Source organism: Quercus suber, unplaced genomic scaffold (genome assembly GCF_002906115.3).
Source record: "Quercus suber isolate HL8 unplaced genomic scaffold, Cork oak 2.0 scaffold_28, whole genome shotgun sequence".
Classification (NCBI taxonomy): domain Eukaryota; kingdom Viridiplantae; phylum Streptophyta; class Magnoliopsida; order Fagales; family Fagaceae; genus Quercus; species Quercus suber.
The window spans coordinates 1,055,458-1,074,326 of record NW_027069493.1 but is presented as its reverse complement, the minus strand read 5'-3'; the positions used below and the strand labels follow the sequence as shown (position 1 = coordinate 1,074,326).

The following is an 18,869-nucleotide window of genomic DNA, read 5'->3' as shown; positions in this document are numbered from 1 at the left end:
GTGTTCGTAGCTCCAAGAAAAAACATCCTAGTTCTCCCCCAAAAATGTCGTGAGTGCTTGACGGACTGCTGGGCTAGCAAGGGTGCTAATCCTGGTCATTCACACAAGTCTGAAGTTATCAAGGAGTATCTCTTCCAACCCTTCAACGGGCTCTCCAACCATCTGTTATTCTTCTATGCTCATTGTCTGTAAGTGGATGTACATCTCCAACATTGCTATGTAGCACTTACGTGCTACCACTTGGTCTTCATGTACCTCTCCTACTCCGTACTCAGTGGGGAACTTGATCATCAGGTGATAGGTCGAAGTTACGGCCTTCCACAAATTGAGGGAAGCCTGGCCCAATATGGCATTGTACGCAAACGAACAGCCAACGACAAGGAATGTAACATTCTTAATAATTTGTTGAGGGTAATCACCAACTGTCACGAGCAGTGTGACCACACCAAAGGGGTATACTTTTGTTCCTCCAAACTTGACAAGTGGTGCATTGGTCGATACGAGCTGTTCTCTCTTGATTCTCATCTACTGGAACGTTGGGTAATAGAGGATATCAGTAGAGCTTCCATTATCAACTAGAAGCTAGTGAGTGTTGTAGTCCCCTACCCATATGCTAACAATGAGTGCATCATTGTGGGGGTGGTGAAGACGTCGACCATCTTCCCCCGAGAACCTAATTATGGGGTTGTTGATCTATGCCATTTTTAAAGCGAAACCTGTCAACTGGATGTTCTGAACCATCCTAAGTTAAGTCTTACGTGCCTTCCTGGACGAACCAAACACTATGGTGCCCTCTACAATCATCCTTATGTCCCCTAAAGGTGCCTAAGGTGCTTGCCATTCCTTTTAGCAGCCTGCTCCTGCAACGGGTCTAACTTTTCTTTGTTGACGAATTGTTGTAGTTTCTCCTGTCTGATAAGGGCTTTGATTTGTTGCTTTAAGTCATAGCATTCAAATGTGTCGTGGTCGTGATCCCGATGAAAATGGCAATATGTCTCTGGACCTCTTACTGGGATCTTCCTTTAACTTGCTAGACCACGTCAAGGTCGTATGATCCTTGATATGCATCAATACCTGATCAATTGGGGCAGTTAGCAAGGTGAAGTTGGTGAACCTTCTAGTAGGGGGTTTGGAGCACCTATCCTCCCATCGGTCTCCGATTTTAGTCATTTTTCATCCCTTGTCCTGCCGTGCATCTTCTTGCCTTTCCCTCTTCGTAGGTTTCTCCTTTCGAGCCAGTAACGTGTCCTCTGCATTCATGTACCTAGTAGCTTGATAAAGCACATCTGACATGATCTTCGAGTCGTTCTTGTATAAGGAGAACAAAAACTTCTCCTTTCGCAGACCATTGGTGAATGCAGCAATAAGTATCTTGTCATCAGTTTTGTCTATCGAAAGAGCTTCTTTGTTGAAACATGCTATGTAGGACCTAAGTGTCTCGTCTTCCCGTTGTTTGATGCTCATCATGCACGCGGTGGATTTCTTGTACATGTGCCCCCCTATGAAGTGCGATGCAAACTGCGCACTTAGTTCTTTGAAGGTACTGATGAAGTTAGGTGTCAACCTACTGAACCATACCCTGGTGGGACCTTTCAATGTAGTTAGGAAAGCTCGGCATATAATCTCGTCTAGAACACCTTGTAAGCGGATGAGGATTTTGAATGACTCTAAGTGATCCAAGGGATCCTTTGACACGTCATAGGCTTTTATCTGCAGCATACAGAACTTTGCAAGAAGGGGGAGCGAAGTGATAGGTGCTGTAAATAGCAAGTCCGTCTGGTGGACCAGCTCGTCGTTTGACACCCGCCCCTTGAGGGCGTTCATCATAAAGTTCATCCTCTCCTTCATCATCTACATCTCTGCAACCATATGCAATGGTGTCGTATCTGCGACAGAGGGACAGCTGGTGCCTTGTCGCTCTTATCTGCTTAGGGCATTGCTGCCTTTTGGTCATTCTCAGTCCCTCCTTTCAACGCTGGTGCCCTCTTGCTCCTCTCTGTGATTGTTAGGCCCAACATCCCTTTGGCGCAGCTATTCCTCTAGGTCGTGGTTTTGCTTAGTAAGGCATTCCACAGCCACGGCTAGAGTTTGTACCTGTCTTTCAAGGGCAGCAGTGTGTGGTTCATTTTTGTTATTGTTGTTGGTTGTCATCAAGCAAGTGAGTACCATACAACTCTTTGTCTAGGAAGTGGTAATATGGCTGCTACTGTTTTCGTGATCCCTACGGATGGTGCCAATTGATGATGCCAAAAATCGTCAGTGAATTGCGCAGTCCTCACGTGCTCTAGACACAACTTGTGAAATAGAAACAAAGAATATCCTATAGAAAGTACCGGTGTGATACCGGCTAAATACCCTCCGAAATTTAAGTTAGAGAGAATTTCTACAACTCTAAAGTGCCAAAGCTGGAAGAAATACGCGTACCTTGATTTGTGAGGGTTTTGGAGATTTTATAGTAGTGTAGAGCCAACTTTAATTTCTTGGTGGAGAGGGTATTTCCCTGTAGAGGAGATCTTCATCAATATTCACAATTTACGGGATTATTTCCTTACAGAAATTCCTAGAATTATGGTGTAACTCGGAGCGCAAGACATTTCCATACCAGAATCCTTGGAGACTACCCATGCCACGTGGGTGCCATGTCGATGCCATAAGGGTGACATGTGGCTTCAACAAACCATTCCTTTTTATTCGTTCACTCAAAAGTGTCTGTCCGTCTCCTTACCTTTTCATCCGGGTCGCGAATCTGTCTACCAGCTTTGTTAGACCAACTGTACCGTCTCTTGTAGTTACCTTGTCTCTAAAGTCTGACTCCGTTAATTCAATCCGTCTACCCTGGAATTTATCCCTATCAGTATATTATATAAATGACTTTTAAATTTGAATTATTTTTAGTTACACCAAAAAAAAAAAGCTCATAAATATAGAATCATTCAAACTCGCTCTTCCTCTAATCTATATAATAATAAATGAAGCTGAGAGAAACTCAAATTAGAATTCCAAATTAGAGTTCCAATTTTGCGCCATGTGTCCTAAATTATTTATTCTTAAAGAATTTTATTTCTTAATTTTAGAATCAAATATGGGACCACATCATAAATATTTATCCAAGTAAGTAATTAAGTACAAAAACCAAAAAGTTTAAAATAAATGAATCATAAAAAATAAAAATAAAAAAATAAATAAAAGTGCTTCACAATTTTTTTTTCTTTTTTAAACATGAAAAATTTACATTTTATACCTAATAATATCCTTACAAATTTTTTTAAAGAGTTAATAAAATGTAAAAATGACTATCAATAATATTTAAATTATATATATATGAATTACATTATGCATCTTATTGTATATCTTTAAGTGTATTCATGCATATGCTTGGGGTTACAAGCTAGTTTTATATATAGAGTTAGATATATGATTAGGTTTTTTATGATTTATTTATATTAAACTCATTGTTTTCTACATTAAATTAACTCGCTCGGCACAAAAATTTTAAAACTTAGATTAAATGAGATATGTAGCTTAAAATTAAACTCTAATTGAATTCCACTTTTTACACTAAATTAACTAAGTTGGATTAAAAATTTAAAAACTTAGATTAGATAGGACACGTGGCACAAAATTAGACTCTAATTGAATTTCAATTTGAAATCTAATTAGATTTTCTTTCGATTTTGACTATATATATAGAGAGATTAAATTCAACTAAATTGTATGAATGTATTTACATGTTTATAAACATATAATTTAAATTCCACATATTTCATAAGCCCAAATATTAACCTAGTATAATAAATAAATAGCCTAATATATTAGCTAAAATAACATGTTTAAAAATTTTTTAAGATATTATTTATTGTACCAGGTGAAACATCAATACCGGTCAAAACACTTAAAAAATCCCCAATACAACTAACTAGTACAGGCCAATACATTATGGTATTGCTTTCCTTGATAAGTACCAAACATTAGATGAAATTAACTATATTTGGAAAAAATTATTTTTGTCAACTTATTTTACTATTCAGTTTATTTCTGTTATTATTAATAGGTTTCACTACACTTTTTGTACTATTCATGTGTCTTATTGTACTATTTCAGCTAACTTTTACTTTTATCTATAGTATTTTCAGCAAAAAAGATTTCAACAAAATAAGTGGATCCCAAACAAATCCTAAATCCAACTAAATTTCATTGAGTTTTTATCTTTTGTAAATTTTATCTAATTACGTGTTAAAAAACATAAAGTTTGGACGAGTTGATAATAGATCAAGAAAACGATATATTCGTTGCCTTTGTTCTCAAGGCCGAGCTTGAGACAACAAATAGATGGCCAAGCCCAGACAAGCCTTGCCTTGGTGCCCACTTTCGAAAGCTAGAGACCATTATCCGATGGAAGTGATTTGAAAAATGGTCCATCTTCTGATTCTTCTCTATTTCTTTTGTTTGCTTTCAAGGTTCAATTCAAGAGGACACTGCCATGTCCATAAGAAATATGGGCTTAGTTTGAAGTATCTCTAACAGTGAGACTGCCAACTACAACATCTCAAAAGCTTCGCTGTCTGTAATTAAATGAACCAAGGACGACCACTTAACAAAATAATACTATACGTACCCTTTTTAATAGTATATACATGTGATTCGAAATCTAAAAGTCTTTATTAAAAACATTAAAAATATATATATATATATATATACCGTTCTATCTAAAAGCTGTAAGTGATAATATTAGAATAAAATTATTACGAAAACAAAACAAAAAATAGAAAGAAACTAGTCAGATTGGTTCACAGAAATCTCACCATTGTTAAGGAGATTTAAACCATTTGTAATTGACAAATTCCACAGAGCATCAAAATTACTATTTGACTTATCCCCTCCAAGAGTTAATTATGCACTAATAACTTAGCCCAAACCTCCACCAAATAAAACATCTTTCTTTACTTAACCTTTCTCAAATATACATCATTATAAATCACTTAATGATATATATGCAGGAAAATGATGCAAATCAATCTCTCTCTCCCTCTCTCTCTAACAGTTGAAAAGACATCATTAAATGCTATTTCTTTTCTTCTTATTACCTAATTAATACTATAGTTTTATTTTTTCTCTCCTTATTAATTTCTTTGTAGACTTTTTTTTGCCCTTTTTCTTTCCACCCGTAGAGCACAATATCATTTTTTTTTTCTTTCCAGCCATTAAAGAGCACTATATAGTTTTGGGGTGGGCAGAAACTTCAGCATGAATTTTGAATTTGAGTTATGTTTTGTTATTTTTGTATGAGACTTTGCTTTACTTCATGGCTAACAAGCAGCACGTGCATAGTCTTTGCATGTTGGTATGAGTTTTAGATACACTATATTATTTCAAAAATCATATTAACTTTCTGTTGTGCCCACAACGAAAGTATTAGATGGGTTATAATAATCTAAAAGAAATAAATACAAGAAGCCCACTGATAAAAAAATGAATGAGGGAAGTGCTAGAAGTTTAATTTAGCAAGGAAACATGGACACGACTTCTATTCTGTTGTTAAAAGCAATGAAAGAAAAGTTCAACGTTTTCTCATCCTCAACAATTACTCAAAAAGTTCTCTTTATATATATATATATATATATTATATAAAAATCGACCAAATCTAGGCTAATGATACTAAGTTTTCAGCAAAATTTACAACGATTATGGACAAATTTTGAAATGAGCTAATTACTGAAATTTTAGAGTGCCTATTAACTGTGATTATGGTAGTGGAGAGAGAGCGAGAGGAGAAGAAGAAGAAGATTAGCTTGAACGTAATAAAAATCAATGGTCTAAAAATGTTTTACTCTTGCAAAGTTATACTGGGTGTAATTAGAGTCTTGAACCTCTCTCTCTCTCTCTCTATATATATATATATATATATTTATATTTATATTCTTGTTGTTTTATATATGTGGATGAATGAGGCAAATATTCTTATTTATAGAACTTATTCAAAATTAATGAGAATTATAATCATTTAAAACCCCTGCACCTTTTCATTTACCAATTAACAATTTTAATACAAACATCTTCTAAAAAAAAATTATACAAATAAATAGCATAATTATTCAAGGACAAAAAATTTTACTAGTTGAATTAATTGGAACTTATTGGTTCTTTTAGTCTTAAATTATTCATTCCAATCTGTAATATATATCCATACATATTTCTACTTAGGCTTATTTACTAATTTTTGTTTGTTTAAGTCAAATTTTTAAAATTTAGTTCATTTAGTTCATTGGATTTGACGTTGTTATTGTGTGTCCACTGTTTTGAAAGTCTCTTCTCTGGCCAGTTTTTAAGTTGGGATGCTTCCCTGCTTTACGAATAGATGAGAGACTTCCCGTTCTTGTTTATACTATTATACACTTGCTTTAATCAGAAAAAGTTTTATCCTTTTCTATAAATAAGAAAAGTTTCATAAGACACAGACCCTGGTATTGAATAATAGGCATCTCTCTCTATATATATATATATATATATTTATATTTATATTCTTGTTGTTTTATATATGTGGATGAATGAGGCAAATATTCTTATTTATAGAACTTATTCAAAATTAATGAGAATTATAATCATTTAAAACCCCTGCACCTTTTCATTTACCAATTAACAATTTTAATACAAACATCTTCTAAAAAAAAATTATACAAATAAATAGCATAATTATTCAAGGACAAAAAATTTTACTAGTTGAATTAATTGGAACTTATTGGTTCTTTTAGTCTTAAATTATTCATTCCAATCTGTAATATATATCCATACATATTTCTACTTAGGCTTATTTACTAATTTTTGTTTGTTTAAGTCAAATTTTTAAAATTTAGTTCATTTAGTTCATTGGATTTGACGTTGTTATTGTGTGTCCACTGTTTTGAAAGTCTCTTCTCTGGCCAGTTTTTAAGTTGGGATGCTTCCCTGCTTTACGAATAGATGAGAGACTTCCCGTTCTTGTTTATACTATTATACACTTGCTTTAATCAGAAAAAGTTTTATCCTTTTCTATAAATAAGAAAAGTTTCATAAGACACAGACCCTGGTATTGAATAATAGGCGTCCTGATAAATGGAACGGTATGACTAAAGTTGGCTAGCTCTTCTTAATTCTTATTCCTGGGTCTGTTTGTCATTTTCGAATGAATGAAAGAGAATAGTGGCGGACAGTTGGCATTGATTTATGTAAAAGTGGAATAGTTTCCTGTTTCGATTAAACGTGGAATAATGGCTAATCAATTAGTCCAAATCTCATTCTCCAAAAAAAAAAAAGTCCAAATCTAACCAGATTCTTTATCAATTTTAAGGAATTTCAAAAATTATATCATGATGGCACGTACGATGGTCATTCCACAGCTACAAGTATAAGTATTTGTAAAGTGCAGAAAGCGAAGACTGGAGTTCTACTTTTTAAAATGAGGAACTTTACACACATATATGTTTAGATTAAATTAGAGTAAAATTTTAATCTTATATCAATTTTTTGTATACCACTCTATGTTTCACCGATAGCGACCTACCATAGAGCATTCAAATCACCTTCATCAGTTAGTCAAACTTGTTCTCAAATGTTTTTCTAACTAACTTAATTATAAATACTAAATATTCTTTACATTAGAATTAATATTTATTTTTTTACTCTATTTAAATATTATTTTTTTCTTATTTCAAAAAAAAAATATTTTTTTCTCTAAAAATAAATGTATAAATAATTTTTTATCTCTTCCTCAATCCCTTTCACTTTCACAGCAACACCACCGAGTCACCGACCCACTCACACCACCACCAGTCCACCATCGAACAATATCTCCATCAAACAAGATTAAACCACAGACCCAAGTGGATCCAAAATTAACCCAAGTCATACAAACCCAAATGAAGAAAAAGTTAACAACTGAGAAACCAAGACAGGCCCAAATAAAGAAATTGTAACAAAAAAATATATACGATTTGCAGTGGGAGGAGAAGGAGCTGGAGCAATTGTAATTGTGGCCATGTCCACCGATCTGTGTAAGAGAGAGTTATTGTAAATCCACCACGCAGGCCGCGGTCAAGAAATTATGACTTCAAATTATGATTTTAGTTGCTTTCACAATTTGTATGGAACAAGTTTAAGACAAAAAAAAAAAAAGGATACATGGTATGCGGAGCAAGTTGGTGAACGTGGAAAAATTAGGATTGTTAGTAAACCAATTAATTCTAAGGGTATATTTGGTTGGAAGAATAGAAAAGTGAGTGGATATAAAAATTTTTAGTTTTCTCTTATTTTGTTTGATTGAAATGGAAAAGTGAAAAAATAAAAAAACTCTTTTATTTAGTTGATAAGAAAAATAGAAGTATAAAAAAATGTAGATGGTGTAAATTTACTCTTTTACTTCAATCTTAATTATTAGATATAAAAAAATAAAAAAAATAATACATTATTTTATTATTATTTAAACTTGTCACTTCAATCTTAATTATTAGATATAAAAAAATAAAAAAAATAATACATTATTTTATTATTATTTAAACTTGTCTATAAATGACCACTTCATTTTATATATATATATATAAAAGAACCCAAAATAAATGAGTGGGGAAAGAGGATATATAAAATAAATAAATAAAAACCCAAAATAGATGAAAAAAAATGAGAATCAGAACAGAAAATTGTTGAGAAGTAATAGAAGAAAAGGATCAAATTGAAAGAAATGACAGCCAAAAAAAAAAAAAAAAACATCACGCTTCATAGGGGGCCTATTTTGTCCAAGATGGGGGACTTTTTGTCCCTCACGTTTTCTCTTTGGTTTTCTTTTCTCCCTATTTTAGTGAGATTTTATTTTCGGGAGTTCAGGAAGAAAATACTTGGCCAGTTGGCATTATCAATTTTCTCTCACATTTTCTTCCCTATTCAAGCACACAAAAATGTCATTTTCTCCCAACTTTTCTCTTTTCTTCTTTCACCCCTCCTAAAATCACCCTAACTAAATGGAGTTTAAAAGATTTGCAATTCAATTGATACTTTATAATTTTTTCAATAAAGATATTCAAGATTTAAATCATTATACTTCAATTATTGATATATAAAACAAATAGTAAACCAATATTAAAAATAAAAAATAAAAATAAAAAACCGCACAAGTGACATAATGGCGACAAAAAATCTATAGGTATAAAATAATATTTTTCACTTCACTGTCACGAGCTTTCACATTACCTGGCTCTATTACAATACAAATGTGAAAGTGGAGTGAAATTTTTTATTGAAATTATGGGTATCTCTAGCAATTTTCATTAAGAAAATTCATGATTTTTTTTATGATTCGATGTAAATCTAAACTTATGGGAAATTTTGTGAAAATTTTGGGAACAAAAATTAAGATCATTAGCCGTGTGATGAGTGATGACCCTACCAAAGACGCAAATGACACAATGCCCATTCTGTTTGGACTTTGGAGCCCACGCACCCACGTGTGCTGCAATCCAAAAAAAACCAAACAATAGAGGGCTTGGAGAGAATCCGGATAAAATCAGTGAGGGCTCAATGGCTCATCGCTGTCAGTTTTAACAAATTGAATGGGACACAGTATTTTTTTGGGGTATGAATCTAGAAGAGATGCTTATCTTCAAGGCAAATGTAGGGAACCCCTAACCCGACAATGAGACCACAAAAGGTGATCACAAGCATGTAGCATTACCCAATATATTAAATTTTAGTTTAGGATAACACTTTCCTCCACATTATCTTCAAAACCTTTTCATATCACTCAAGAACAAATCAAAATGAAATTGTTTTCTTAATGGATAACTAATGTTAGCCAAATTAGAACAAAACAGTTCAATAAAATGGCCTAGTCATATTCTCCATTTGATCCTTCTTTGAGTTTGAAAAATTATCAGGTCGATCAAGAAGATTGTTAAAGTGATTCTCCCAATAAATGAAACAATATCATCTATGCAAATGTGTGATTCAACTCCCTAATTAGCACAAAAAATAAAAAATAAAAAATATCAGGTGATATCACATTTTCATAAGTGATAACGTTTTATTGGTTGAAAAGGCTAAAGATAATCATTTTAAAAGTCTTCCGGTGATGGACCTAATAATTCCTCCTTATTTGAGTTATCTGGTTCCCTTGGTTATGTCGTGGAATAATTGCTTTTATTCCTTTATCACTCCAAGGACAAGATTTTTTTGTTTAGCTAAAGCTTGCATTTGAAAAATTAACTTGGTGGACCCAAGTAGGGGACCTAATTGAAAGCTAATTTGAACTTTGAAATAGCCTATTCAGTAGAGCCTCCGCTACAATTTTAGACTTGTTGGAACCAACTGGAACCACTACAAAACATTGCACAATGTGAGTGGACGAAATTTCTTCTATGTCAAATTCCTCTCCATTGAAATGGCCAAACAATCACTGTAATTCAAACTTGCATCAAATGGTAAAGTGATCAAGAATCATACATGAGTCTGGAAATTTTTTTTGGTCCATGTACAGTGTGAAATGTGGTCCTTTCTTATAGAGGGCTGGACCAATTGATATAAGAGGTCACTAAAGGTAAAGATTAATCGTATTGATTACGAAATGCTTGTAAGAATGCGGGTGGCCATGGGCACCATATTCTTGACTCGTGTCCTAAAATTAAGCGGTCCAGGGGACTCGTGGGCTTGCTGTGGATCACGTGAAATCCCCGTTATTTTCTTCCAATCACCCTCAAACTATTGACAGAAACTGCGTATGTGATTTGGTTTATGGGGGGCAAAGTTTCTAAGTTGAATTTTTTGGAATTGTGTCATTCGCGTAGGCAAAAGTTGGACCTTATAAAAACTATATTGTATTTGTATTTTTTTCATTATAATGAAAGTATCAAACGTAACCCAAACAAATCACATAGGGAACATGTGTTTGTTAGTTTTTGTAACATTAATATATAAATTATAATCTCTCTGGGGTAGACATAGGAACACATTTGTTTTTGGTTGCATTGTTTAGATTCTCTCTTTCTCTTCTCACGCACAAGCAATACATTTTTAAAACCATTACCAAGATACGGTCTCGTAAACAATTGGTTTTTAATTGCTTTTGTAAGTCCTTGTCTATGTGTACTAGTTCGCAATGAACATATTAATAACTTCGTCATAATATGAGTCATTTTTAAACATTTTTTTTTTAATATGGTTATCCAGAACTCTTTAAACACTAATTTTTTTTTTAGTTTATCTACTTTTCTCATTTTATACACACAAGAGAGAGAGAGAGAGAGAGAGAGAGAGAAATCCATTGGAGGTGAGTTGGGAACGTAATTGTCCGGAACTCTTCAAACACCTAATTATTCTTTCGGTTTTGTCTACTTTTCTCATTTCATACGCATGAGATACACCTAATTATTCTTATGGGTTTGTCTACTTTTCCCTTTTTATATACAAAGTAATTATATAGAGAGAAATCCATTGGAGGTAAGTCGGGAAAGTGATTGTCCAGAACTCTTCAAACACCTAATTATTCTTCTAATTTTGTTTAATTTTTCTATTTTATACGCGTAAGATTCACCTAATTATTTTCCTGGGTTTGTTTAGTTTTCCCATGTTATACACAAGACAATTATAAGGAGAGAAATCCATTATATGTAAGTCGGTGAGTCCAAAAATACTAATTGGAAGTTTTTGAACACAATATCTTCATGAGATTTTTCTCAAAAAAAAAAATATCTTCATAAGATCCTAAGAACTATTAAACTAGCTCTTAAGAGGTTATTTACAATTTTTAACCACCGGTCAGATTGTGTAAATCATTTGACATATAAATCTAATCAAAAGTCTTTGATAAAAAATACCACCGACCAAAGAGTTTTTTTTTTGGGTATAAAACCATTGGGCATGTAGTCTAATTTGAATGTCAATCATGCCATTAATCTCCTGTTGATTACAATATGCAAATAGGAGTCGAAAAGTCACGCCTAATCAACCTAGGAGAGAAAGTCTTTAACCCAATCACTAGAGTAGGGCATGTCCAGGACTTTGGATACAAACCATGTTAAGTGGGTCGGACCCACCCGGCTCCCTTGGGTTTGACTATCAAGGCAGTAGCTATATTGGGGAAATCTGCTGTACAATCTAGATGTCTTCAATTAATTTGGTGGGCCCTTAGAGAGACACAGAAAGAAATGACAGTGCAGTTTCGCTCTTACATTAGGAGCGTGAACAGTACGCTAAAACTTTTTTCCCCCTTCTTTTTTAAGTTTTGTTTTCTTGTCCTAAATTTAAGGCTATGATGTTTTTTTTTTTTTTAAGTTAAGGCTTTTATGTTGATTGTGTAATTCACTCTCAAAAAAAAAAAATGTTGATTGTGTAATTAGTTGCTTATTTTCATTTAATTGAATTTATTTCAAAAATAAATTTGTGTACAATTACATGAAAAATGGGGCATTTGAAAAATTATATATAAGTTGGTCGTTGAAAATAAATTGTATTTTAAGCTAGAAAAATTTATTTAATTTTCGAATCATTCTTTTTCTTTTTTTTTCTGAAGAATATATATAAGTTGGTCGTTAAAGAATATTGAGAATTTTTTTTGTTTTAAATATTACTCATATTATTGGTTTGGAAAAGAAATGTTTTATCAAAATCTCCCTTCCCGAAATATTGAACTATTAAAAAAAAAAAAAAAAAAAAAAAAAGAGCCAAAAGTTTTATAATTGAATTGGCACCTCCCATGCATAAAGTGTTTGAAGGAAAAGGATTCGAGTTGTGGAGTTAACAGCATGTTGTAATTATCTCTAAAAAAAAAAAGATTATTACTCTTGTTATGGAAATATAGACTTCTTAATGCTTTTAAATAAATTTACTATTTGACTTCCATTTAATGAGATTTTGTAAAAGTGTATGTTAGAAATTCATGTCTAAGAAGTAGTAAAATTTCAATATTGATAAAAGTGAATGATTAATACTATAAATAATTGAACCAAAATTGATAGAGTTAAACTTTTGAGATTAGTATTGTGATTCCTAACATGTTATATGAAGTTTTTACAAAGACTGGTTTCCAAAAGAATAAATTTTTTTATAAATATATGTCTCACGATGTTAATATCTAATTCTCACAAACAAAATTCCAACATTAAATTTATTGAAAGCATTTTCCTTTTGAGTTTTAACAAAGCTTTCTTTAAAAAAAAAATCATTTTAAGTTTACAACCAACAACTCAAAGCAGAGGAAACTAGAAATCCACGATGCATAAGTAGAGAATATTTTCTTAAGCCTTTCAACATAAAATTGGAAAATGGAATATAAACTTAGAGAGGAATATAAGAAGAAATTAATCCTAACATAAATGGCAAATGGCAAAAAAAATAAAAAATAAAAACACTCCAATTTAAACAAAACGCGATTATAGTGAATAAAGTGGCAACTGCAACTCAGAACGAAAGCACCTATAAAGTGAAAACCCGTAGGGTCCTTCCTCCCAATGGAGGAGTAAAATAGTGAAGCCCAAGTACGAAGAATAAAATAGTGAGTGTGCACAGTACGTGGGTTGAACGCGCGTGAGTAGCTTTAAACAGGATATTGTTGGGGGTTCAGAAAACAATGAGCAAAGCCAACAAGCAGGCAATTGGGTCGGCCAAAAGTGAAACACTGATACGGACCCTTTGCATTTCTTTCCAACACTATGTCCCACACTCGCCCAGCCCACCTTCCTATTCTCTATTCCTTGTCTCTCTCTCTTTCTCTTTCTCTTTCTCTCACTCACTACTCTTTCCTATGTACTATATATATTAAAACTCCCTTCCTATAATCAAACCCAGATTCCCTTAAAAACCCAAATAGTCTTATAGTCTTTGCTTTGCTTTCACACATCTTTGTTATCTGTGTGTATATTTTATTGGGTACTTTCTGTTTTCTTATTGTTGGAACTACATGGAACTTCAACTGGGTCTCGCTCTTCCCAGCAATCCTACTTCCAAGGCGTTTGATTTAAATTACTATGGTTTTGAGGCTAATAATAAGGAGGTAGATCATGTTATTGGTCCATGCTATACTTCTAGCTATGAAGATATTAATGACATCATCAACATCGACAACAACATCAACAAAAACAACAACAAACGCAGTTTTGGCCAAGCCTTTGAGAATAGTACTAGAGATAGAGTTGTGCCTCGAACGCTTCCTTTGTTGCTTTGGAACAACAACCAGCCAAACGAGGAAGACGACCCTAAAGACCTCGAGAATCACTCTTTATTCGCTGCTAACAAGTATGTATATAATTGTATATATATTGGGTACTTTTTGTTTTTTCTGTTTTGGTTTGATTTAACTTTAAAAATATTGTAGGAATGTTGGGGATGGAGATGGTGTTGTGGGGTGGCCACCAATTAAGTCATGGAGGAAGAGGCTTGGCCATGACAACCAAGTTGTTAGAGCATGGAATAATAATCAAATGGTTGAGAATGGCTATGTTTGTGGAGGCAGAAGAGCATCAAACTCCATGTACGTGAAGGTGAAGATGGAAGGAGTTGTAATTGCAAGAAAAGTTGACTTAAGTCAGCATCATTCTTTTGAAACACTCACTGACACCCTAATGGACATGTTTAGGAAATGTAAGTTTCTATGTAGAAAAAGTTATGTGCGTTGAAAACGAGGAACAATGAGTGAGGCATCAAATTGACAAGTTTGTTTTTTTTTTTTTGGGTTTTGTTCTAGGGTCGGAAGCTTGTGAGAAAAATTCAAACAATTATAAGCTCATTTATCAAGATAGGGAAGGAGATTGGCTATTTGCTCAAGATGTACCTTGGAGGTTAGTGTTTGAATCCACAATCTGTATATATGTTAGCATAGATTTTAAAAAGAATCGAATTGGCGTCAAGAGAAGTCATTTTTGTTAAATGAATTCAATTTTTCTTTTAATTGGGTATCAGACACTGTTTTTTTACTTTAGTTAATCCTACATTTTTTTAAGCAAAAATTGGAAGTAAGATGTGGACTTATACTTGTTGATTTTTAATTAATAGCTACAGAATATTAGTGTTGATTTTTTTATAGGTAGGTTAGTGTTGAATTGATTGTATAAACAAGTCAACCAAAATAAGTAACATATGACTACTTATAAGAATGTTCCTATGTTAAAATTTTGTACTCGATGCTCACTAGTAGAGGAGAGGATGACCACCCTTTTTTCCTGACTGTACAGTGTACACAATTCTTAAAATACTTTACTAATCATCAGGTAATTGTAATTCATCTATTCCACACATACCTAGTACTTATATGGAAAAATCTCTGGAGGGTGGGTTCAAGGTATTAGCTAAAAAACTTGAACCAATCTCATGAATCACTAGAAGACTTGAACCTATGACCCTCTTGATATGATATAATTTGTTTCAATTTTAAAATTTTACTTTAAATTGTTTGGGTCAGTCACAAAAATAGGGATTTCAATTCTCCTGTATAATTCCTTGAGGTTTCCATCCTGTCAAATTGACCATAGAAACTAGTTTTCGTCAACTCTTATAGATGAAAAAATGGCATAACTACAGCAAGAAGACTCAAGAACTAATTTGTATCACTTATTACGTGATTTTACCATTCATAAGAGTTAATGGAAGTTAATCTCAAAGGTCAATTTAGTTGATATAAAAACCTTACGAAGTTGAAAGGAAGAATTAAAACTTTGAGGGTGTTTTTGCAATTAACTAAAATCTTAGGGGGGTGTATATAAAAAAGTTCTGTAGCCTTTAATTTGAATGGCAAATAAATTCATAAATTGTAATTAATACTACGAACGTACTTAAGATTCACGCAGGTGTCATTGAATAGTAATTTCGAATTAAAGTTATTACATAAATTATAAATAAATAAAGAGACAAAGACTGGTGGATAATTATGACCCTTTTCTTACTGCTGTCATCAAACTGGAAGAACACAGTTAATCATAGTTTATTTATTGTTCCTGGCATGTACTTTTTATTAACTCCCGGAAATTTTGGGTTGGCAGGACTTTCATCCGGTCTGTGCAGCGTCTCAAATTGCTGAAGAGCAGTGGTTGATTCAACCGTGGTTATCCTACTCGGCCATTCTTAAGTGTTTTAGTTCTTTCTACATTTTCTTTTTTCTTTTTTTTGCTCTATCTACCAAAGTAGACTCATATAGTCTCTATTTTATGAATTTTGGAAGAATGTGAATATAGTTTCTTTAGAAACATATATAACATCCTAACTAGCTGTATAACCTTATGGATATTCGACTAAAAGAAAAAAAAAAAGTATAACTTATGGAAAACCGTACGTATACCCCCAGTGAGAAAAAAAAAATTATTATAGATAGATTTATTCGGAATTTTTTTTTTTTTTCTTTCTGACCAATTATTATTTAACGTTGCATAGAAGTGTTTTCCTTTGAAATGTCAACAAATAGTGGCATAATATTGTGCAAGTTGGGGGAGTGTTTTTATGTGTTTTCGGAAAACAATTCCTTAGGAGAGAATAGAAGAGTAAGCTTATAAACATATAGGGTCCATTTGGATATAACTTATTTTTACTGAAACTGAAAACTGAAAATAATGTAGTAAAATAATTTTTAAATGTGTGAATAGTATTGTAGGACCCGTGAACAGTGCATTTTGTCTCGTGCACAGTGAATCCATGTGATGTTACTTTTCACGCGCTGGGGAAAAAAAAAAGAAGGCAGAAAAAGCAAACATAAAAACTTGTCGTGGATCCAAACGAATACATATTGTCCATTTGGAAAAAATTAAAAAAACCAACTTATTTTACTATTAAACTTATTTTTGCTACTATTTATGAGTCTTACTGTACTATTTCAGCTAACTTTTACTTTTATCTACAGTACTTTCAACAAAAAGTTTTCAGTTTCAGCAAAATAAGCGAATCTCAAAAAGTTTTCTACTGGTTTGAAGTTTCAACACCATTTCAACAATCTCTAAAAACATACTGTTTTCACAAATAATTTTCTTCTTTTCTTTTGGTTGAAGGGTGCATGAAATTAAGAAAAATCAAGTACAAAGTAGAACGACATAGACTACAATACCTCTAGTATCCCAGCAATATTGGCTTACAACAGAGGAGGGAGATTCAAAACATAAGTTCATAACATAAAGGAAACATCCAACGTACATGCACAGATTTCTTTGTTAACAAGTAATAGGGTTGTATTTTTTGTGAAAGTGTATGAGGTTGCACGAGCTAAACTTACTTATTTAGCTAGAATGCATGGACACGGGTACTGGTACGAGTATGATATATGATACGCAATGAAGCACGGGTGCGAGATTCGGCAATTTTTGAAAAAGTAGGATGCAGGTGCAGCAGGGTACAGTGATTAAAAATTTATTAAAAATATTTTTATTTATATTTTCTATATATTGCTAAGCATACTTTTTTTTTCATTTATAAACGTATACCAATTTAAGAGAAATAGTAGATAATAACTAAAACATAATATTTATAAATTAGATTACAACCCATAAGTTTGAAACTAAAACATTCCATGATGGAGAGATTAAGACTGAGAGATGGAGAGATTGAGACCAAGAGATGGAGAGTGAGCTTGGGCAGTGAGGCAAAGGAGAGATTCTGATTTCTGAGCGAGTGGCCGTGGGTTAATGAGTGAGAGAGGGGAGATGGAGAGTGAGATAACGAGAGAGGCAGTAGGCAGAGTGCTTCAAAGTTCAAAACGATGAGTTTTGCATAATTTTTTTTTTTAATTTTTATTTTTACTAGAATTTCGACCTGATTCATAGCCGGTTTCAGCCCTTTTCAACCTGTTTCGACAATCGGCTGATACAATAAAATTCGGCCTGAATCGGCCCAATTCGATATGAATCGTTGTGAGTTGGCGCGAAAAAAAAAAAAAAAAAAAAAAAAAAAAAAAATACAAAATAAAAATGACTTTAAAATGTAAGAATCAAAAGTGTATTCACGCCCAACAAAAATAACCCAAAAAACAATAAAACTGGCCCAAAAGTTACGAAAACAAATCTATCACGAAGTCCATTTTTTAACCTTTTAAAAACAAATAAATAAATAAAAAGCAAAATAAGATTGATAGGGGTTCATGAAATTTTAATGAATTAGTGTATTTTATGATTTTTTTTTTTCATACTTCAGCCCCATTCAATCAATATCCTGGCTCTGTACCTGAAAAGATGTTATCGTGGGACTCACGTGTCAGTAAAATAATAAACGCATGCTTCTGTCTTACCCAAGATTTTTTCTGGATGGAACAAGACATAAGTATGAGATGTTAACCGGAGAGAAGGGCCAGCCCAAGCTCCTGGTATTCATATCCGTGGACTGTCAGTCTCTACTTTTTAGGCACCAAATATTATGTGGTTACAGCTTATAACTTATTTGTTGAAGTTGAAATCTTTGAAGTTTGAACCTGACAACAACTTAACATGCCCGGCTCATAAAGTTGCAAATGAAAATGAAGGGTTTGTTCGGGTCCTGGTTTAATGACATTTTAAAAAAATTAAAATTAATAAAAGGAAAATACTAACGAGTGACTTTTGGACATTTATTAATAATTTATTTAAAGAAAATTTTTATGAGGAATAAAAAAAATAATTAATATTTTGACAATTTTTTAAAAAGCAGCTTTCAAACCATTTTTTTTATTTTTATTAATTTAAGGTCATGCTAATGTAGGGACCAATAGAATCCAGCCAATCAGTGGCATTTGAAATTGCTTCACTTTGGAACAGATGGTTGGTTGGATTACATTTAGCTCAGTATATTTAAACTCAATAACAGTGGTTCAACCAATTGAAACTTGAACAGGCTGCTCAGATTGATTCGCAATTTTGAAGTCAAATGAATAAAGGGATTAAGGATTCATGAGAAATGTAGGAGTAACC

At 32.8% G+C, this 18,869-nt stretch overlaps 1 protein-coding gene across 1 annotated transcript; it reads left to right on the top strand.

Moving 5' to 3' along the window:
- The first annotated feature begins 13,765 nt into the window (after nucleotides 1-13,765).
- On the top strand, nucleotides 13,766-16,202 carry LOC112012600 (auxin-responsive protein IAA29). The gene is made up of 4 exons (XM_024044976.2): nucleotides 13,766-14,250; nucleotides 14,330-14,595; nucleotides 14,699-14,792; nucleotides 15,990-16,202. The coding sequence occupies exons 1-4, from the start codon at nucleotides 13,916-13,918 to the stop codon at nucleotides 16,039-16,041; spliced, it is 747 nt and encodes a 248-aa protein (XP_023900744.1). The 5' UTR covers nucleotides 13,766-13,915; the 3' UTR covers nucleotides 16,042-16,202.
- The last annotated feature ends 2,667 nt before the right edge of the window (nucleotides 16,203-18,869 follow it).

What these genes read in the sequence shown, in the direction of transcription:
- LOC112012600 (XM_024044976.2), top strand. Translation starts at nt 13,916, where the DNA reads ATGGAACTTCAACTGGGTCTCGCTCTTCCCAGCAATCCTACTTCCAAG. An exon ending in TCTTTATTCGCTGCTAACAA is followed by an intron (nt 14,251 to 14,329) that starts GTATGTATATAA and finishes AAAATATTGTAG; the next exon opens with GAATGTTGGGGATGGAGATG. An exon ending in AATGGACATGTTTAGGAAAT is followed by an intron (nt 14,596 to 14,698) that starts GTAAGTTTCTAT and finishes GTTTTGTTCTAG; the next exon opens with GGTCGGAAGCTTGTGAGAAA.